Here is a 23756-nt window from a genome sequence, read left to right on the forward strand (position 1 = left end):
CCTTTAAGGAAGCAGTAGTGGGGCAAAGCCAAAAAAGATCACGAGAGAAAAAAAGTAAAATTAAATGAATGTATATGTATGGAGAGAGAGAGAGGGAGAGAGGAGCAAATCCAAAGCCTATTTATTTGGATTTTAAAAGAAGTCATCAAATAATCACAACACTAAGCCATCCTGATTATTATTAACATTATTAGTATAATTAGAAAAACAAGCATGGTAAAATAGCATGCATTTAGAAGTTTGATAAAATATTAAGAGGCAAAATGTGGAAGCAGTACTGAACAGAGGCAAAACCTATTTAATTAATAATATTTTTAAAGCTTCATATATGCTGTTATCTTTTACATTTATTGACATCTTAAAATACTAGAGAATACGAGAAAATTGTATTCAGAACTACAAGCCACATTATCAAAGGTGCTGAAAGATAAAAATGACTGCTCAAACTAAAGCAATATGGATATTAAATGATGTAGAACTTTCAAAGTCTTTACAGATGCTTAGGCATTTTTGTAGGCCACTGTGTTCATTTAGAGAACGATATTTTCAGTATCTGAGCATAATCTCTGTCTTGAGTCTTACAATATCCCAAATACATGTCAAGCATATTTATACAATGGAGTGTGTGACAAGCATTTGCTGATGTCAACAAAAGCGTTATTAGCAACGGTTGCTCAGATAAAAAGGAAAAACAAAAGAAAAAAAAAACAACTCACATAAGACTAAACTATGCACCCATGCACCTTCATAGACTTTGTGAGATCCTTATGTAGTGTTCTGGTGAGCAAATGCAGCCAGCTAGGCATGACAGAGTGACCCACTGGAGGAATCCAGTACAGAGGGAGTAAGACATGAAAGAGTAGTAGGCTTCCTCTTATATCTCATTCATCCACACCCAGTGCACATCTCATTTTCTAGTCCACATATTTGCTAGCTATCTCCCTTCCAAATATTGTTTAAGAAGCTTTGCTGATGTTTCCTCAGCTTTTGCTCCTTCTTGAATGCAACTTTAATAAAACAAGAGATAATGTGAAAAATATCTGGATAGCACCTTCTGTAGAAATACAAGCAAAGAGACCGTGAAAAAACTTGGCAGTAACAAGCAGTTGCAAGAAACAGTGAGATGTGAGACTAGAGGAAAAGAAATATGGCCTGAACATGCCTTAGTGTTTAGTGTGAAAACAGTAAAAACAACCAAAAAACAAGCGGAAAAAAAAAAAAAGTGAATACAATGAAGAAAAAATTACATATTCAATCCATATACCGTGTTTTTATTGTGGAAATAGGACTGAAAGTATTATGGACAATCACCTCACAATGAAATTAAATAATAAAATGAACAGGGGAATTTAAAATTTTTTTTTTCTTTTTTTCTTTTCCAATTTTTCCTTCATTTCATATTACTAATTTATTTGTATTCAATTGTTTCTTCAATCTGTTTTTATTAAAATATTACTACTAGACTGCCCTACTAAGCTGCTTTCTTCTGTACAAGTCTTGTGACATTTCCTTTGACTTAAATACACTCTGAGGTAATTGTTAGTGCCAAAGCATAATAAATATTCTATATGAATGGTTTTAGGTGCCATCATAATAAACAACTGATACACTCCAACTCCCAAGGGACACACACTACTCATCAGTTACTACTCAGACTCTTGTATCTATTCTCTAAAGGCAGCACAAGATCCATTATTAAAGTAGAAAGAGTACTGATGAGAAAAGCATCTCAAATCAGCAGGAACATAAAGGTACCAGTGAGATACATTAACAGTGGAAGTACATTATGCCTGGAAGCACGGTATTTTGGAATTTGGCACTTTAGATGGCTTAATATAGATTAAATCAAGCATGATAATAGTGAAAACATTAAACACTCTATATTGCCAGTGAGGACAAAAATTCAGTTTGTGTAACATTTTTCCCTCAGTGAAATTTAAATATGCAAAACACTTCTGGTATTTTACATTTAATACTGAAAATGGAGAGTCAGTGGCATTCACTGACAAAAAAAAAAAAAAAAAAAAAAAAAAAAAAAAAAAAAACACCTGACTAAGTAGAGGTTATAAATAAGGAGGATAAAATGATTCCTTTTTAAGTAAGAATATTTCTACTAACTAACCATAACCTAGGAGACCAAACGTTTCTGCCATTTAAAGCTTTGTAAGAATTTCAACTCAATAGAATAATTTTGCTATTTGGTAAAAAACGCATGCATCCTCATCATGTTTTTCATATAAAATTTATTATTTAATAAAAATGAAGTATGTTGTTGTAAATTTGTCTGAGTGCATATTTTGTTTGGGTAGGTTTTATTCCATAAATGAATTCCAGACCACAAAAATAGAACCAACAGTCCAAGCGTTGCTAATTTATAGATCTGCAAATGTGGACAGAATCCCTTTCTATCTGCTAAAGTGCATAAAGGAGAACCTGCATGTGTTTCTACTGTGTTCACCAGCATCATTTGTGAGGCTCTCAAAAAATATGTGCTGGTAACCCGTGCTCCCTCTGCTGGCTGAATGAAGCAAGAATTGCAAGTCAAAGCAGAACCATTGGGGCAGTCTTGTCAATGCAGCATTATTGCTAAAAAATTTATAGCCATACAAATATAATATAACTAAATATACCATATAAAAGAAAATTTGATTCTAATTTATTTGTAAGAGAATGAAATGTATATATTTGGATTGTGATTTAATTTGTCCTATTGCACATTTACTAAATCAAACAACGTATCTGTGATTTCCAGCTATAATGGCTTGTAAACATTACAAGTGATTAATCATATAGTTACTTGAGTTGGCACAAAGTAATTTCTCTCCATTAGATTAAATTTGTCACACCCCATCAATTAAAAATCCATTTAACACCAATCCAGCAACAATAAGCATTTTGGAACGAGGCGTCCGAAATTCTATTTGTGACTAAAATTCACTATGTACAGTGATAGAAAGTTGGCTTAGCATTGAAAATAAAATTGTTCTTTACAAGTTTGCCTACAGCATGAACTTTAGAAGATAATTTTTCCTGTATCATAACATTTCTATAATGGATTTTTAACACAACAGCACCAACAGATAACAGATTAGCATTAGTTAATTTTCATGGTTTTGTATAATTCCTTATTGTTTATCATTTTGTGTACCAGAAGCGACCTCCACATTAAAAAAGGCATAATTCCTAAGAAAATAATTATAGCCGTATTCTCTCAGATAATAATATCACAAATGAAATGAGCTCTTTTTTTTTTTTTTTTCTTTTTTTTGGATAAAAGCTAATACACAAAATACACAAACATCACAAATGTGAACATATTTAATTGTAATTGTCTGTCATTCTTTGAATATTAAGTTTATCTGGAATCATAAGTGCAAAATGCACTTACGATGTGAAGACTTGATTGCTGGAGGTCTTTCACTTTAGAAAGGATGACAACCTGAAGGACTGCACAATGAGCTATCATGTTTAGGAAATGTTTTTCACTTGCAAACAATTCTGCCAAGAACTGAGAAGCAAATGATAGACATTTACATTAAAAAGAAAAAATAAAATAAAACCTGTTGACTTATTTTGTAGATACATAATTATAGAGCAGAAAAAATGTTTGGTTTACACACTACCTATGTCTATAACATCATTGTTGTTTTGTTTTGTTTTTTTCTTTCTATGTTTCCAGTCTACCTTTGAACATTTGGTGAAAGCATGCTTTTCTTGGAAAATCAACCCAAACCTCTATTATCTCTGAAGTTTCTAACAGATCTAATCCCTGCAAGACAGAAAAGGGACAATTTTTTTTAGCATTTCCATAGATGCAGAATGATTCATGAGCCTTGCAAATAAGTTGAGCTATGCAGAAAATGTTGGTTTTGTCTGAAGCTGCAATTAATGCTACAAGGGAAATTGAACAAAATCTAAAGAAAAAGATACAAATAACTTTCAAAAATTGAGCAGATTTATGCAAAACAAACAAACAAACAAAAAAAACCCTGAAGACTAATAGCATCAGAAAGCCTTAATTTTTCTAGTGCATTCTATGGGCAGAATGAAATCAAAGCTAATTGAAATAGTATGATCTAGAAGCTACTAAAATCAGAGTATCTTTAATGCAATTAACTAACAAGACATCTGCCGGGACCCACTAGAACAGAGAGCCTCAGTTTTAGACGGTGTCAGGTCGATTTGTGTTTTGAAAGAAAGCAAGAAGATGCAAAGTGAGAAGCAGCAGCATATATAGGAGTGTTTTGAAGGAATTTAGAGGAAAATGTGTTTTGTTTGTTTGTTTGTTTTTTAAAAGAAACGAGGAAAGAACCACCCTGCAGAGACTAGTGAGAGTAAATGGACAGAATGAAGTAAAATTGCAAGTCTGATCTCTCATGACCCACATGACTGAAGTCTGTTTCTTTTGCGTCACTGTGCCAAATGGCACAGCCTCTGCAACTACAAAGACACTGTACTTTGACTAAAATTATAACATCAACTCGTCTTTGTGAAAAAAACATTAATTTGTATAATTTTAAGAACACTCCCTTCATTCTAGCAGGTTTGTCAGTAGAAAGTAGTGATGACACTCTAGGAAACTGTGCCAAAAATCCTGTTCAGATTAGATAACGCCATGCTAAATACCGAGATTTCTCTCTAGGTTTTGTTGCCATATCAGTTCCTGAAAAGGCCATTTGGGTACAATCCTGTAAAGTGCCTGTGGAATGGGCAACTCTTGGAGGGAAGAACAGCATTCTGAAATCAACAACTAAATCTGAGTTTAGCTCTAAGGATTTAAGAACTTTATTTCATCTAGATTAGAGTCCTGTTCTTCAGTGTCAGAAGGTATTTGTGACTGTTAAAAGCAAGAATGTAAAATAAAGGCCTGGATTACCCACAGATTTATCCTAGTAGGCAGAGGGTAGTGAGACATATGCCTTCTTTCTCACAGATGCTGCAATATTTCTGGATTAGGCGGAGGGGCCATATTGGACCCTAACATTGAAACAATTGGCTTGAGGTGCTTTGACACAACAGGGACTTTATCTCTTACAATGGTGAGCTATTTTCTCTCTGCTGTTAAAGTTTGTATTTCTATTTAGCTGGGATTATACATAGTAATTCCGGCAATATGATTTCATATTGTAATTTTTATCTGTCATTAATCCCTCTCACTTCCGATAGCTATATAAGTATTTTACAAAAGAATATGTCTTTTTCCTTACAATGTTTAGCGTATCTCAAACAATTTCTTTGTAACAGGGCAATTTTGATACTCAATATGTATCTTTCAAAAGAAGGCAAAGAACTGACTGAAGGGCAGAATTTAAAAATAAATCAATATTGACAGAATGTGGCAATCTTGAAACTGAGAATAAATTGTTGTTATATTGTGTTTTGGTAGAAAAACATTATTTGTAATCTGGAAGTGTTCAAACATTATCATTTGCTCAAGAAAACACCTCCTACATGCTTTTTTAAGTATTTAATCTCCTATGCTTTAAACTGAACCCAGAACAGACAACAGAGGTAAAACTATACCTATCTATAGTTCTTACAGAACTAATAGAAAGTTCTAAAATTATAGGCATGTAAACCGTAGACACCAGATTCTGGATTTCTTCAAAAGATTTACATAAAATCTAAATTTAATTTCTTAAGTAGCTACTCATTTATGAAATACGTGGAAAAAAACACAAAAAGACTAAATTTTTTATATTATGTGATAAACACCAAATAAATATCTACTGAAACTGGGAACTACATATATCCTAAGAAGGTAAAGATTACAGAAATTCAAGCGTATTTGGAAAATGAATGTTGCTCAATTTGCTATTATCACCTACTAACAAATCAACAAAGATAATATGTATTAAACGTTATGTTACTGTTTTTACTCATGGATTCTTATTCCTCATAATAATAAAGAAGCCACTGAGTAGTTGGCTTTTTTGTTTTGTACCATCAAATAGTTGTCAAAATTAGACTAATCTTGTTTCTTTTTACTATCTTTATCTTTCTCTTTCCCTCCTCCCAATAAGGAATTCAATTTTACGAACATATTTTTATCAATTTAATTTTATCAGTATGATTTTCGTAAAATACTTTTTCCAAACTAAACAGATGATGCAATTAAACTGAAATGATGTAGAGAAGGCTGCAAATACTCAGCTATATATGAAGCAGACAAAGTGGCACAGCATGCAAACTAGAAAATCCACCAAACACATCTCTTCTTTAACTGTTCTGTTCAAGTTTCTTTATTACTTAGTGGACTAGAAATAGAAAATAAAGTTGTAAGTGCCCTTCCTTCACACTACTGCTCAGAGGATAAATACTGTTGACCCACACTAAACATACCATTAATCCCAGACAATTTTCTCAATGTCCTAGTCTAATAGAAAAATTACACCTTATTCATTCAGCCTTAATATGTATCATTGCCTACCCCCTTTTGTTGTCATTTCAGCTGTTTATAGGGATGTAAATGAAATAGAAGATCACAAAGTATTTTTAATGAGCAGACCTCAGAAGATATTAAATACTTAATTAATTAATTCCTAATAGATATATGGCGGTTTACTAGCTCAACACTGTGTAAAATGAACCCTCTTCCTATACATCAAAGTAAATACGTTTACTATTGATCATGTATAGAAAACAAAAAATATATATTTTTTTAAATTTTATGTTTTCATCTGAAGAGAGTAGGTTTTAAAGAACAACAGCAACAAAAAAAAGTATGTTTTATTTTTATCTTGACATTAACACAAGTCTTAATTTTTGCATGAAAGAAATCCAAATTAAAGGTATTTTCTATTTACTTTTTCCTATATTTTTTTTCCAGTTATGATAGGAGTTAGCAATCTCCTTCAGCATCCACAGATTCAAATGATAAAGGCCAGGGATTAAGCACAGCCGATTAACAGTCTGTGTCCTCTTCAATCTAGCATTTCCACTGTAGATAAACCCATATTCAGACTGAAGTTATAATAAACAGACTGTCCTCAATATCATTTCCCTAGATGACCTCCTCTAAACTGACATTCAAGTATTCTTGTGGAAAATTACTGTTGATCATAACTGAAAAAGTAGAGAATACAACATACATCCCCACAGAAGTGATATTATTTATTCATATGACCTAGCTAAATGTTTGGACAATTATTTGGATAGAATAATAATTTTACTGTAAGTTATTTTGTTTTAGTTCTGAGCAATTTCTTATGATTATAGATTTGACAAAGATATATGGCGATATAAAATTTTTTAATGTCTATTGCTTATAATTATCTTTAAAATAACTGCATTTTAATTTATACTTATTATTAGGAAATAAATGTATCTTCGTAGATTACAACAGTACAAATTCTTTCCCTTTCCACACAGGAAAATAAACACTGAAATTCTCAGAATATACTGGAATATAAGTGTCATGCTACAGAAAATGTCAGCATAACCAATTTGCCCAGTGAACAACTGTGACAAAATGAAGTACTATATGGTCAGTGCTGACAGAGTAGCCTGTTATATACATGTTTTGATTTCTGCTGCAAATTATATTTTTGCCTAAAATTAAATATATATATATAATCTAAAAACAAAGACTCTCAAAGACTTTGTTTTGTTTTCAGTCACATTTTTATATGGAAATTCTGACATAATATTCAGATACTGACATTTGACATCCAGAATCTCGTGGGTAAAACAAACAAACAAACAAACAAATAAATAAATAAAAAGCAATTACTGATAAAGACATAGAATGCTTAGTGGACATTTAAATTTCTTTACCTAGATGCTCCAGGTATTTTAAGAATCTGTGGAATTTTGTATCAGTGTGTTTCTTTAATCTGGATCATTAATATTTGAAACAATTTAATTAAAAAAAAATAATAATAATCTTATCTACACAGTTAAAGGGTCTGGATTCAACTCCTGTTTCCTCTAGTTTGTATTGGCGGAATTTCAGTGAAGCAATTCTGAAATTAGATGAATGAATGAGTGCATTTATTCATCAATTCTTCATTCAGAGCACGTGATTAAAATTTGGTTCCCTTTGACAGCTCAAACAATAAGAAACAGGCTATGCTATACAGTGGCAAACAAAAAACAAAAACAAGCAAATGCTTTGATTAGTAATTTAATAGAACTGCTTTGAAGTAAACACTGCATGTGACCACAATTCATCCATTAGAGCTGAGCATCAATTCTTTTTACAGAACAATACTTTCATATGGATGTATGGATGATTACATGCACCTTTTCTTGTAGATGCAAGACTGCTTCAAAACTCTGTAATAAATCTGTAGTTGAGAAAGAGCTCAAAAAATGAATTTAACTCACTTACTTTGAGATCTCACTTCAAAAACTAACTTTGTGGTCTATGCCTGTAAGAACTTATCTCAACCAACTAAAACTCACAGAATAATGTGTTTAATCAGACTGTATGGACTACAGCTTAAGGCTACTTATGTTTAGCGTGAGTTGGAGACACACTAACTTGTATGTTATGATTTGTAGTTCAGTTCTTCTTAATCATCTTTGTGAGCAGAAGGTTGCATGTTTTCCACACCAAAAGAGTTTCAGTGAATTATATTTAACTAGGGATAAGATTTACAACTTGCAATTAAAACATCATGTATTCCATATATTCATGTTTAAGTATCTTGTTCTCAGTAGTAGCCTGTTAAATATGCTTGTCATATTGCACAGGAACAATCTTGCCTTCAGCTCATCACTGACACCAAACCTAATCTGTCATTACTCAGTTATATTTTCTTTTTGCTTTTTTTTTTCTTTTTGCTTTTTTTTTTTTTTTTTTTTTTTTTTTTTGAGAAGTTATATAAAGGAAAATTGATTACCTTTACATGCTATTTTTTTAAACAGAAAAAAAAAAAATCTAAAATGGGGAGGAGGGGCTATGTGGACATAAAGTTGTAAAAGCATACAATTACATTTATCAGTCCTTTTTATTTACAAGCTAATAGGAAACCTCATTTACTATTACACGCAGCACGAGGAATTTTATAGGCTGTTTGTCATTCAACACACAGTATTTTATTATTCTTCCCCTAGAAATTTGCAAAGGTTTTTCAATTTCTAATTTTCTGTCTTCCTTAATTATTGGGAGAAATTTCTTACTTCTGTATTGGACAAATGTGATTTTATTTACACTGGATTTTAAATGATACTGTGTCAGCTGAGCTGATATTCCTTCAGTAAGAACAAATAAAATATTAATCTGAAATATTTTCTTAGAACAAATCGTCACAGTAACCCACTAAAGGCTACAGGACAAAATCTAAAATATAAAGAGACTTCGTTGTGACCCGTCTTTGGAAATGCCCAAAGAGTGAAATGAAACTCTAATGGTGAAAGAACTTGAAAGAGTGTCTCTTTCAAGTATTTATGTATACTCGTGTACACACCCACACCCGCATGCACACAGAGCTCCATACCACACATTTCCTCTCTGAGAACTTTCATTTAAGCAGCTTCACAGTATTGTAGCAGAGCTCACAGTATTCCCAAACTTTTCCCATTTATTTTTAGATTCCAAGTTTTTTTTCATCAGCTTCTGAGAACAAGAAAAGAAGGTGGTACACTTATTGCTGGCAAACAGCTTGAAAATTCTGAGCAAAGAAGCCAATCAAGGCAGAAGGATGAAAATAAAGTACAGAATTTGCATATTTAGAGTATGGTTACTGACAAATAACAATGCATTCGTTATGCAAATCAAACCCTCAGCTAAAGTGAGTGGATTTGCATATCTGTGAGAAATCTGCCATGTTACACATCAGTAACTTCATTTTAAGTGGCTGAAAGAACTAGCTCTTAGCAGAATATTAAATATAACTGCCAATAGATTTTGTTTTTATTTTAGTTGTGATATAGAATAAACGTTAATCATTAGAGGCCTGATTAAAGATGATTCTGGTTTTTTTGTTTTCGCTTTTTTTTTTTTTTTTGTAAGAAGCAGTACCATTCAGATGATAAAACACTGCAATTTTTAAGACTGAGATCATGAAAACATTCAAAGACTGTGCGTTGCTATTTGTGTTCATCTTTTAGTGGATGAAGGTGATTTAAAGTAACCCTCTTTAGTGAGGAATGCAGAAAACATGTAAGTTTAAGGCTGTTCAGTTCTGTGTAATAAAACTGTGCTTACTTAGTTTTACATTTAATGAGTGAAGAAAAATACGTTGGATTGAAAAGTTTCACAGGTGAAAATCCTAGGCTGAAATATTACAAAATTTTCTATCATCTACTAAAATAATGAAGAGTTAACTGTAGGCCTATTGATACTAAAATAAAACTAAGGGGAAAAAAAAGGGAATGTTCTGCTTTAAAATGAGCATACTACAGCATTTTTATCATTCATGCAATGAAAAACAAAATGTTACTTCTGACTAATGTTTATTTTCCCTTTCTTCTCTTGTGAATGACGATTAGCTCTAGTTAGGATGTAAGCTTACACACCCTGCCCACTAACTGTAGATGAAATTGCGATGTTACACAGATTGATCAAAGTGAATTCATGCAAACTTGTTCAATCTACAAATTATTCCTTCTAATGAGTATTCAAAGACATGATCCATTTCCACAGATAAAAATGGAAGAAACTGCGCAAGATGCTTTAAAGATCTTGCTACTTATCCCATGCAGAACTGGTAAGTGAGCTACAGCACCATCCTTAGAGTACTTACCATCTTCTGTGGGCACATAGATATTCAAATACAGGCAGTCTTCATTTTGATCTTGAACATATGTCACCACAGTATCCAGATTGGCTGTAAACCAGACTGGCAGCATGTCGTTGAGCAATGACCTCTCATCCAGGTACTGTGGGCAGACAGCAGCAAATTGTGTGGCGTTACGGACACCTGTCCAAGATGATGGTGGCTCTGGGGGCTGAAATCGCCTTTCCCCAGTTGGAGGAGAGGCATAAGGAACACCCAGATATTGTTCCACTGGACCAAGGATTTCATTGGGCAAAGGTGTTCTTAAACCACGTATTTTGCCATAATTTGTGGTAACCACTGGGTATTGTGCTTGGCCATCAATAAGAGTAAATCTTATAGCCAGTGCAGTTATCCATAGGAGGAAGTTGGAATTCAGCATGACACACACTGGAGTGAAGATCAAAGGCAGCCATAGGAGTCCCATTGGTTTCGACATTATTTAAATCAACATCAGCAGGACTCTTATTTTTCCCACGAGCAGTAGAAAAATGAGTCAAATAAAATGAAAATTATTAATAAAATAAAAAACTATTCAAAAATAGCATAACCTTTCTCAGGCAGCGAAAAACCAAAATCTGATGTGTGACTTAGTTGATTGGCTATAGACAAATTCCAGAGTCAGAAGAAATCAGGGAGTGTTTGTCCCCAAGGCCCATCCCAGTCTTGAGTGTCGGCTTAATCCTGACAATGCACAGCACGTCCCAGCCAATAGAGTGAGAAAAGAACCACAGTTACTCCACTTCCCCAGCAAAATTACTCCCTCCAGTGAAGTCCAGTCCACTCAGCCTGTAGTCAAGAGAAAGCAAACAATTAAAATCAACGGATACGTTAATACTGATGTACATCTATACAAAAGGAACAAATAAATTCATACTATACTATCCCACCAAAACCAATACATCTTTCATGAACTCTAGCCACTATGCTTAGCTATGTGTTTCTGAAAATACGTAAGGTAAGAAAACTGAAAATAGAAGGCATGAATTTGTGCAGGGCTAGAAAACAAACCAAACACTTTGGTTATGTATGTTTTCACACCAAATTCTACATTTAAGTGCCAGTTCCAGGGTATTTTCTGCCCTAAATAAAAGCATCTCCTTTTTAATCAGATTGGCAGTAAAATAGCAGACGCTCATTAGATGTTTTGGTGCACTGAATAATCTCTTTGTTATGACATGACTTCCATGTGGTATCTTTCGCAAGTATGCATAATGTGCAACCCAACTTACCTCCATGTAATTCAGACATTCTAATGAATGTAACAGAATTACTTTAATTCAAAGAAAATGTGACAATACCATTAATTAAAATTACATACTAAATATTGGTTTTCACATCTGCTTTATTTATTTTATATCTGACAAAACTGAACGCTAACAACTGAAAAAAGTGTGATACAATCTCTCAGAAATCAGATCTTGACCTACACACTTATAGCTATGTAAGTTTACTATGCTCCCTTATCTTTAGACAGAAGGAAACATATAAATTAATTCTGATATTTTTTAATGAAATATGTCACATACCTTTGTGCTAACCATTGCAAGGGGTGTAAGTTACATGTAAACTACATTTACATTCTTCTCTCTATGCAAATAAATTGAGTTCCTTTTAATCAATTTTTCTACTCAAAAACAGACAATTTCACACTTTGAAAAATCCTTATTACAAGAATCTAGTACTTTACATTTAATGGGATGAATACAAAATAAAAGATAAATCATTTATATATTTGGAAAATCGGGTTCTGTACCAAGACTGTGTCATGAAGATATAAAATCACCTTTCAAAAGCAGAAAAATCCAACGTCAGTAGTTAAAACAGTGATTTCAAATTATAAACAAACAAACAAGAGATATCTAAGAATTATCTATGTTGACACTTTAGGGCAAAGATAGGCATCTGAAAAAAAAAAAAAAAATCGTTCTTTTAAAACCCGCCATTATTCTTTAATGACTGTTTCAGATTTTATATCATAAAATACTTATGAAATACCTGAACACCAGAGAAATATTAGGTACATATTTTTTTCTGTTGAATAAACATTTTCATTGATAGTTTCACTGATAGACAATAGGCCCTAAAGAGGCCTCCCAAGGACTTGCAACGACAATGCAGTTTCTGAAGACAAATCAATCTCAGTCATGTGTTATGTCCCCAAGGGTACCATTTACACAAACAGGCCCTGCCACACCCCACTTGGGGCCTTCCCCATCTTAGCCCGAGCAAGGGCTGTGAAGCCCAAGCCATGCTGCATACCCAGCCTGAATCCTGCCTGGGCTGGCTCCCCAGATCAATCTCTGACCTGATGTCTCACTCACCTGGTGTCTATCTAACTGCTGGGCAGTAACAGGGTCCTCCCACCCCAACTCTGATAGTGAGCTGTGGGAAGTTGCCTTGTTGATGAGAGCACTGCCCTGCCATTGCCATGGGTGTCCACAACAGCTGGTTCATCTTTCCTGGAGAGCTCCCTGGCACTCAGGGTGGCCAACTGGCTACTGGTCACCTGAAAGTCCTCCTCAAACACTGCCTTCTTGTCCTATTTCTGCTACTGCTTTTAACAACAGAAAACAGCATGGTAACTTTCTTTTCAAATGAATTATTGTATTTTCCCTGTTAATTACTCTATGGAAGAGAAGTAAATATCATTTCTGGGTCTACCTCTGGACCAGAAAAAAGTCTAACTGGATAATAGAAAATTAGGCAACTCAGACATATGTTTGGAATAAATTGATAAAACAATTTTTAGACAAATTAAGGGAGGTGAATTGCATTTCTTCCATGATTTTTTTTACATCTTCAGGAATTTAGAAAAATGCATGCAGACTTGCTTGTAAAAGCAGCTCCTAGTTGGAAGCATCACCCACTCAAACAATCCAAACTAAAATGTTCAGTTCAACATGGCAACTTTTAGCAACTTGACACACAGAGAAGTCAAAGATCTGAACCTGTATCCATTCATACACAACAGTTTTATTTGAAAAGCAATGCGTTTTGATGCTAATAAAATACTTATGGCCTTTGAAGAAAATGCACTTGTACAATCTCTAAAAACATTGCTTGAGTTTGATCATAAATCTGTTCTACAAGCAATGCTGAGAGATGCTTAAATAGTCTATGATTCTGGCCTTCAGGTTTAAACTGATGGTTACCAGGATGAGCAGTTAGTACCTTTCCACAATGAGAGGATTAATATTATAGCAGCTCTAAACTAAATTTGTAACCATTGGGGAACTATGACATTCAGCTTAAAAGTCGTCTTTGCTACAAGGTCAAACATCAGATTATAAAGTGATTGCAAGTTATTGTGATCTGCTTGTGCAGGTTGTGAACAGTAAGTAAGAAAACCAAACAGATAACAAAATCAAATAAATGCCACCAACAGCAAACACAAATATAAATGATAGATATGAACACAGGAGATGGAGGACTGCACAGATTTCCTGGAATTTCTCAGGTTTCATCTAAACTAACCATACATTAAACATGTACCTCAATTTTCTTTCTCTGATCATTTCTATGTCCCTCACTTTTAAACAATTTCTGAACGCTCTATCACATTTTGCCAGTGAGAGTAGATTTCAGCAATATATTTATTATATCAATTGCCTAGAACCTGGAAAATATTATAAATATTCATCTAAGTGAATTCAACTAAACAACATCGGAACAACATAACTACATTAATGGATCAACCAAGTTATATGTTGCTGTTATTTCTGTGGTATTAAACTGCTGTTCAACCACAGCAGTTCAGTGGGTAGTAGGGATGGAGAAGCTTTTAATGATTTCTCTTTTACATTACATGCTAATGCATTCCCCATTAACTCATTCTCTTGAAGATTTAAACATTAAAAGTTAAATGAAAGTAAGATATCAGTGCTACAAGTTAAAGAACTATGATGCAGCATTTTTTAGAGTAAAAAAAAACAAAACGGCTGTATAAAATCATAATGGATCTTGAAGTTGGTCTTAGATTTATGGTTAGCAATAAGGACAAAAGTAGATAATTCACATGCTTTTAAAAATAGAACTAAAACCTGAAAAACAATACAATGTATGCATAAAAACATTAAAACAATTTTATTTTTTTCAAAGTACATGCTACATTCAGTTTTCTCTTTTTTTCTCCAGAAAGCCTCTCAGATATCATCACTATTTTTAAAAGAAAAGGAAAACATTTCTAAAGCATTCTGAAAAAAAAAAAAAAATAGGACTTTGGATGTAGCTACCCAAAGCTGTTGTTGAATAATCACAGATACGGCCTTCCCTTATTTTTTCCTTGTATTTAAAATTATAAAAAATCATTAGCTCCAGGAAGACAAAACAAACAGGAAATGCTCAGTTAACATAGTTGCACTTATGCCACTGATTAAAAACTGTACTTATAGCAGCTATTACACATAGGAAAATGAAAAATAAAATCATATATATCCATGATTAGTCATTTCTCATAATTCTATCTGCTTCTTGAGATAAATTGATGAAGATCACAAATAAATGAGGTATCAATATTGGGAGTAGGAAAAAAAGCATAAACTGTTTCAACTCTTTGAATTACTAATTATCTTCACATTACAGGTGTGCTCTACTCAAATCAAGATCTGACCACTGCTTATATGAATTTAAGTTTCTTATGACTGAACTGATGCTGCCGGATTCAAATATCGTACACCAGAATTCAAATGAAGACATAAAACATATATGGTCATGAAAAAATATATATCAGCAACGAACTTTGATTGCAAAGTATTGTGACAGAGTACTTAGCCTTTATTTGGTCAGAAAGAGTCCAATGCCTAAAATATGACCACAGACATTGATTACAGTATTTATTTTTTTGACTGTCTTTGTCTAGTCATGGCTGCAGAATGAAAGAAAACACAACTCCTCATGCATGTGTCAAAAGGAAACATACAAAAATATCATCACTGCAATTTAGCATGGTTGCTGACTTAATTACCGGCTCTTACTTCTGATATGATCTTGTAAAAGAAATATCACACCTTCTAGATCTATTCTTATTTCTTTTCTGAACTTCCATTTTTTGATATTAAAAATTATTACTCCAAAAGAAAAGCTTATGATCTGAAAAAGAATGATCAGCTCTGAATTTCTGTAAAGCAAAATCTCATGCAGAGTAAAATTTGTTATATCTGGAGTAAAAGAGATACATACAAAAAAAAAAATCATTACATTATGTGTTTTTTAGATTTGCAGAATAGACTTTTATAATTCAAATAACCCTTTACAAATATCAAAGTTCATCACCTATTACCACTGCAAGACACACAAAAGCATGTTCCTAAAATGCAATAGGTATAAACTCTCTTTTTAAAGAACACGCAAATGATGAAAAAAGGAAAATTCTTAAGGTAATATCTTATTTTTGTCTACAAATCAGTCAGGAAAACTCACAGATCTCATCCCTCTCTCGTCTTCTCCATTTAGCCTGTATGTGTCCTTCTCAAGGATGTACGAAACTAAAATCCTTGCTGGAACTCATTGAGAAGGTGACTGAGGGACTGATTGTTATGCAATTTGATCTCTAGAGACTGTTTAATGATTAGAATTTGATATCTGTCTGTTGGCATTTCAGTCCCAGCAGAAGAAACATTACAAGCATTACAGTAGCCAAAAACATGGTGAGAAAAGCAATTCAAATCACCTGGGCATATAACTTTTCCTCACCCAAACATGGCAGAAAAATGCTGCTCTATTGTACACATTCATAGAATTAAATTATGGATGAGACACAGGCATTATATTTTCATTGCATTACCGAGTTCAGTTACTAGGTGGTGATACTGTTTTCATTTATATGATAATGGCACAATTATGCACTCATTCTGGAAATGGGATAGTTGAGTGAGTACTCTTATTAACCTGAAGAAGTCTAAGCCCACACCTCCAATCTTTCATGTTATAAACATTAGTTTTGAAATAAGTCTGGGATAATTGTGGCAGCTAAGTGTAACATTTTCAGCTCTAAACTGAAAGACATGGCTTGCAACTCTCACCTTTGAACTACAAGAAAACTATGATTTTGCCAACTCATAAAACAGAAACTCTTCCAGATAAGTAATCTCACTTCCAAGGAAGACTTAATACAGTGAGTAGTAGAATCACTGCACGTAATACAAATCGAGACTAGGGATTATCTTTACAATGATATCACATCATTAAGTCTTCTCTCACTTACTTTTCCCCTTAAGCTTTCTCTCTTTGCTAGAAAGTGGACAATTTCACCAGCAGAAGAGAAGAATATCCTCCAGGTACTGCTCCTGTGCTTTTTTCTCACTTAGTTGCCTTTATCCCAGCAAATGCTGGGTCAAAACTGTTACACTTAAGGAGAGACAGCTTGCCTCAGTAGTGAATGTCTCCACCAAGTTTTATGTAGGACAGGGTCACCAGAAAGCTAGATCTTAGGAGTCCAGAGCAAGACAACCATTCCTACTATTCCTATGCCATCTGTTGCCTTCTGCTCTCTCCAACAAACACTGAGCTTAAGAATCCACCCAGAAGAGTCTGTTATACATTGTGCTTAATGGCCTGTGCTTGCTGAATACACAATGAAATGTGATCTTCTCATTAGTTGACTTAAGAATTTACAGTTGGGATTTCTGTTCTGTAATTTGAACCTCTAAATGCAAAGCAGGATATACCATACAGAAATCTTGTTACAGTTGCAGACCTTAGCCTATTCTCAGGCTACTGCTGTAGGTGTAAGCAATAAACTAAATGGGGCTAGAGCACTGCCCTGCCACAGCATTCACTCTGTATTGTTAGCAATCTTCCAGGCATAGTACTTATTACCTTTCTGACAGTTTCCAGGGCATAAAGAATAGAACAGGCTTTTCATAACTTTAACATATTTATTACTTTGTAGTGTGTAGAACTGGTACCAGAGTAGAAAAGGAAAGCCAACAGTGAATGCAAAAATTGTTATTTCTTCTTGTTCACCCTGCCACTCCCATTATTGGAAAGTTTCCAGCTTCACCTGGAACAATGAGAAAATACCTCCTTTATACTAAGCTCATCAGCAAAGTTCATGTGCTTCTCATTCAGGTGGAGAAAAGTTAGATACTCTGTCAAAATCAAAAGCATACACTTCAGACAGCAACCCCTCCTATTGTAATTTATTTAACATTAAAAATGGGTTGAAATCAGCCACAGTAGAAACATCCTGAAAATTACGTTTAAGAAATTCAAATACAGCTGAAATACAGAGTGATGATTTCTTCTCACTTTTTACCAAGACATAGCCATAACACAGAATGTTGAGAAAAGCTGTAATTTTCCTATCGGTTTCATATGGGAACCAAGTTCTGATGACTAAAATCAGGAAGAGGATATTCTGCTCTGAATTTCTAATAATTTTCATTTGTTCTCTGACTAGTTCCATATCACTAAAAATGATGTCACATCCACTGATAAGAAGAAATTCAGTATGGAGAATTTAGACTAAAGCTATTTTCTCTCATAATCTTCTATTCTTTTTATCATCCAAAACCAAATCATCCTCCCAAAAGCTGACTGTGTGCTATTTAAACAGAAAAGAAACATAACAAACAAACAAACAAACAACCTACTGCATAGTATCCTCCTTGAAGTAAAGTCAAATTTCAGTGAACAAGGTTATACATTCATTTTCATCACCTACATCCAATGTTGGTCTTTACTAACATAAAACTGATAGGTTTGAGGAAAAACATACATTAAAAATGTATGATTATTATGCTTATATCTCTCAACTAGACATAAAACAACTCTTTTTTGTTTCCTGTGACCTTTTCATATAGTTAGTAATATCTATGAATGACTTTCTAAAGGACCCATGCAATAAATACTGTTATTATCATACTTTTTAACACACTCAACCTGTTTCCACAGGAAAGCAAAACTAAATGATTACTGAAAACAGAGAGATTAATCATATGACTTGTCATAGTTTTTTCTGACCATGAAAAACATGCAATATTTATAGTAACTGCACTGTAGTTTCATATTCTGTATAAAGTTCTGATCACAACTGAGAAAAGAGAACAGAAGATGAGAAAATACACCAGTACGTTCTGTAATTAGGAGAATTTCTTTTTCTTGGCAATATGATTTCATGACAAAACATTATGTTACACTATCTTTCAAAGACTGGGCTTATTCTTGGTCTTTCATGCTTCTGAACGTGTCCTCTTAGCAAAATGTCCTCTTCCCTCCAGGACATTCTCAGTCCCATGTCTAATCTTCGAATCAGAAAGTGAACAGCACTAGCTTGTTCTTTGCTCTAAGTCACAACTACATCCTCCAGATCTTTTCTTCTCTCATTTGTTCCTATCTTCTCTCTAATATTCTTTTTAACATATATAATATATATAAAATATGAATACTCATCAGTTTACTCAATGTATAACTGATTTTTAATTGCAAATTGAATCTTTTTTCTTTTTTTAAGTTTTATTATTTCTATATATTGGATGATACTGCAGAAACTACGGAATAAAAAACAACTTGCAGTTGTCAAATTAACTAGGAAGATCTATTTTTCCTCCCCTTAGTCAAATGATTTAGGTCAGGACTGAAAAACATATCCTTTGTCACATGGCAGGAGTTACAGCATCCTGTGTGCTACTATTATATCATCTTAAGAAATCCCACTAATAAGATATAATACCAACCAAAAATATCTACCACAAACTAATGCAGTCAATTAATAGAACAGATGGAGGTCAGGGCAGACAATTAAATCCCTTTGACAGAGGGGAAGATTATTCTACCTCGTATTGGAGATATGTCAGTAATTCCTGTCTGATCTGACTAACACTTTTATTCTTCAAAATAATTCCCTCTATAATGCCTTCTTTGGCACAAGAGGGAGAGATGTATCATCTAAAGGGCTTGCAAAATGCTCTATATAATGACTTATTTTTAAAGTAGTGGGAAAGTGCACAGATGATTTATCAGCAGTATTTTTAGTGGTTCTTAGAGAAAGAAAATTAACTACACTTTTTGCTTTTCCTTAGCTGCTATTCTTCTTGAAGTTTGCCTCTCAAAGAGCTGAAATAACTACCAACTTAGCAAGTTGCTAACAATTTCCTTTTTTGGAATTTAATATTGTTTTCCATATATATGGCAGTATCTAGAAGTCTTCATTCATTATTTCTCTGGCACTGACTTACTGACATATTGAAATCCCAGAACTATTACAACGTTTGTAACTACTATGTTTCTTAAACTTAAGCACCAAGATAGTTTTCTTTCTGTACATCAGGTCTACACTGGTAATACTAAAAATTCAATCTTGTTCCCTTATTCTGACCATAGTGATTAAATATTTCATATTACCAAAATAAAATATTTGCATTGCAACATACTCTTGAGTTATTTCTATCTTTTCGGACTTGTTGATTTTCTGCATATAAATTACAAACAATAAGCTAAAGACTACAAAAAACTACATGTAAAAATTGTGCATGAAAGAATTTAAATAAAATTTGTGAATGATTTTTTTCTCAAAAAAAAAAAAAAAAAGAAGAAAGAAAAAAAAGGCTCAGTGTCAAAGGAACCTTAATTTCTTTTTAAATAGGAGTGACTTGGGAAGACAGTTAACAAAAAATAAGCTTCCAATTCAGTGGGATTTTTTCTTTTTAAGTGTTACTACTTGGATTGCACAGTCCCAGCTCCAATTTTCATATTGGAATTTCTTATATGTTCATTTTCCTCATTAAGCTCATCTATTGAAAATTGTTGCTTTGTAAGGTAAAATTTTCTGCAATCTCATCAAAGCTTTGTCTTTCAGCTTTCTGTTCTTTAATGAATTTTACTTTTCAATTCATTTGAAATTTATGCTAAGAATAGCAGACTTGAATTTCTCATTCCTCTGTGTACTACATTACCTCCCTGCTTACACTTTTCAGTTGTAGTGGCTTCTGAGTTTAGGGAAAAGGTGTTTTCATTCTGCTATTGGTAAAACTTTGTATTGTAGTCTCACATCATTGCACTTGGTTGTATTTCACTAGTACTTCACTAACAATTCTAAAATATAAAGTGATTTCTGTAGCTTTTAAAATATTTACTTTTTATTTTATTTGGTTAAGTAATGTATATTTGTATATGTATATTACGTACTTGTGCGACCTGGTGTAGGGAACCTGTTTTGGCAGGGGGGTTGGACTCGATCTCTGGAGGTTCCTTCCAACCTCTGTGATTCTGTGTGATTCTGTGATATTTCTTGCAATTCCCTTCCCTTAATCAGGTTTAAATGTACAGTACAGTTTCTCAATCTCTAATTACCCAACCCCTATCATTTTAAGTGACTATCACTATGCAAACTTGTAATACAATGATCTTTTTTGCTGTTGACATATCATAGAATCATAGAATGGCCTGGGTTGAAAAAGACCTCAAAGATCATCTAGTTCCAACCCTCCTGCTATGTGCAGGGCCACTACCCACTAGACCAGGTTGCCCAGAGCCACATCCAGCCTGGCCTTGAATGTGTCCAGGGATGGGGCATCCACAGCCTCGCGGGAAACCTGTTCCAAATATATATTTTTCGTAACTCAAGGTAATGAAAGAGAAAGGAACATAAAGTTACTTTAAGAACTTTAAGTTACTTTAAGTTACTTCATGGGAAGAAGAATTGAACTGCTCTTAAATGGAAAAAGAGAATCACAGACTGGTACTGGAAGGAACTTCTGAAGGTCATCTGGTCCAAGATGATCTGCTCAAGTGTAGCCATGTAGAGCTGGTTCCCTAGGACCTTATCTAGACAGCTTTTGAATACCACAGAGTTATTAAAACTTTCTCAGTCTCTCTGAGAGATCTATGCCAGTGCTCAAGTTTTCAATCAGATAACTAAAATTAAAATTAAATAAAATCAAGAAAAAAATAAAAGATGTAAATATGCCAGACTGTTATCCAGAAAGACTACTATTTACTTTAAAAGGAAATGTGCAGAAAAGATTGGGACATATACAGTGAATAACATTTTTCATTTACAACTTGCTTATCAGAGTCATCAAGAAAAATATTCAGATATATGTTATGTAAAAAAAAACAAAGCATTCCAATCAATTTTTGAAATATGTATGTTACCATCTTTCAAGACTTGAGTATCAGCCACTTCCTACTGTGTCAATGAAATAAGCCAATCAACTGTAATTCAAATGAAAAATGATGGCCTTATAATTCCTAAGAATGGCTTGCATTTTCCAAGCAAAATGAATTTGGTAGTTTTTTTTTCCTGTCAGTGGTATAAATTCAATTCCTTAAAATCAGCAAGAACAATGTACTTGAATGAGAATAACACGAGCTTCACATACAGAACACTTATTTCCCTCAAAGAATTTTGGTAATATGCATGCAATCAATCTGCAGAAAGAATCCCAGTGTAAAAGGAGAGAAAGGCAATTAAGTGATTAGTTTGTACAGTATTCCAATTAGTTTCAGAAAAGCAAACCTGGATATCGAGATAACTTTTTTTTCCCCTAAAAAAAACAAAACAAAACAAAACAAAAACCTAAATAAACAAAGAATCATCTTTTTTTTCCTTGGATTAATAATCTATAAACATAGTGCAAGTTTTTGCTTGCAGTGAAAATTAGCTGGTAATTTTAATTGGAAATTAGTTATGAAAACAGGCATTTCTTTTTAGATGACTCATTACAAAGTAGATGTGCTTCATTTGCCTACTGTTGTGTTATATCTCTTTCTAATGTGTATATCTCTATATTTACTGTGCTATGAACTCTTTCCACCTTTTCGTTGAATTTAAATTCTAAGCACATTTTATAGATTTCATAGAATCACAAGGTTGGAAACAACCTATAAGATCATCTAGTCCAACTGTCTTCCCACTACCTTTGCTACCACAAGCACTAAACCATATCTCACAGCTCGTCATCCAGATGCCTCTTGAACACTGCCAGGGACAGCGACTCCACCACCGCCCTGGGCAGCCATTCCAGTGCCTGACCACTCTCTGAGAGAAAAAATTTTTCCTCATGTCCAACCTAAACCTCCTCTGATACAACTTGCAGCCATTTCCCTGGGTCCTGTTCGTTGCCTTGTAGAAGAGGCCAAACCCCTCTTCACCACAGCCTCCCTTCAGGAAGTTGTGGAGTGCAATGAGGTCTCCCCTGAGCCTCCTCTTTTCCAGACTGAACAATCCCAGCTCTTTTGGCCACTCCTCATAAGACTTGTGCTCCAGACCCCTTACCACTTTCATTGCCCTTCTCTGGACATGCTTCAGGGCCTCAATGTCTTTCCTGTAGCGAGGGGCCCAATGTATATACATGTGTATACGTATCTGTTCCCAGAGCTTTTATACAAAGTTTTTTGTATTTTATATAAGAAAATATTAAATTAGAAATAACTACAATGAAAGAAAGGAATTATAATTCTTGAAAAACTTCAGTAATATTTCTAATTAAGACAAAATTGTGCTCTTTGCAAGAGGTCTTGTGTTATGACACTGCATGATAAAGATGAATTTTAAAGTCCATCAAAATGCATATAAATATATAGCCTTAAAGACTTAATGTCTTGTTAACATTCTGTAAACAATTGTGTAACCTTTAAATCCACATTCATGTTCTGAGCACATATGGATGAATCTTGATCACTACCAATGGATCTGCAATCAGGTGAAAAAGAAAATAGGCTTTATCTCTTCAGAAGCAGACACTATAATGTTTGAAAACAGATGGAATCTAAATTTGACTTAAGTAGTTTCAAATACATACAGAAATTTTGAACTTTATTTGAAGTAATAGATAACACTTATACCATATTCCTGTTCTGTTTTCTTCCTTTGGCTTTTCCTTGGGAACGAATAATGGAGTTCAAAACAGCACAGATTGAAGAAAATGTTGTTTTTTGCGTTTGTTTTTCTTTTTTTTTAAGAATGAACATTGTTGAAAAAAAGCATTTTAGTTATTTTTGGCTTTTATATTAAAGACTCAATAGAAAAATGCTGCATATAACCATTTTGTGAACAAGTAGAAAATCGAAGCAAAATGCCACTATAAA

The 23756-nt window shown here is 33.5% G+C and overlaps 1 protein-coding gene across 5 annotated transcripts in view; it reads right to left on the reverse strand.

Annotated features, from left to right (window-relative positions):
- NLGN4X (neuroligin 4 X-linked) overlaps positions 1-23756 on the reverse strand; it is a 154533-nt gene that overhangs the window by 98338 nt on the left and 32439 nt on the right. For all 5 annotated transcript variants that reach the window (XM_042868190.1, XM_042868186.1, XM_042868188.1 and 2 more), the window contains one exon: positions 10692-11513. In XM_042868190.1, coding sequence (XP_042724124.1) covers positions 10692-11163 — 472 coding nt within the window. In that variant the 5' untranslated portion in view covers positions 11164-11513. The remainder of the gene's footprint in view (positions 1-10691; positions 11514-23756) is intronic.

Source organism: Lagopus leucura, unplaced genomic scaffold, assembly GCF_019238085.1.
Source record: "Lagopus leucura isolate 7727_CA_CO unplaced genomic scaffold, USGS_WTPT01 Super-Scaffold_100001, whole genome shotgun sequence".
NCBI classification, from domain to species: domain Eukaryota; kingdom Metazoa; phylum Chordata; class Aves; order Galliformes; family Phasianidae; genus Lagopus; species Lagopus leucura.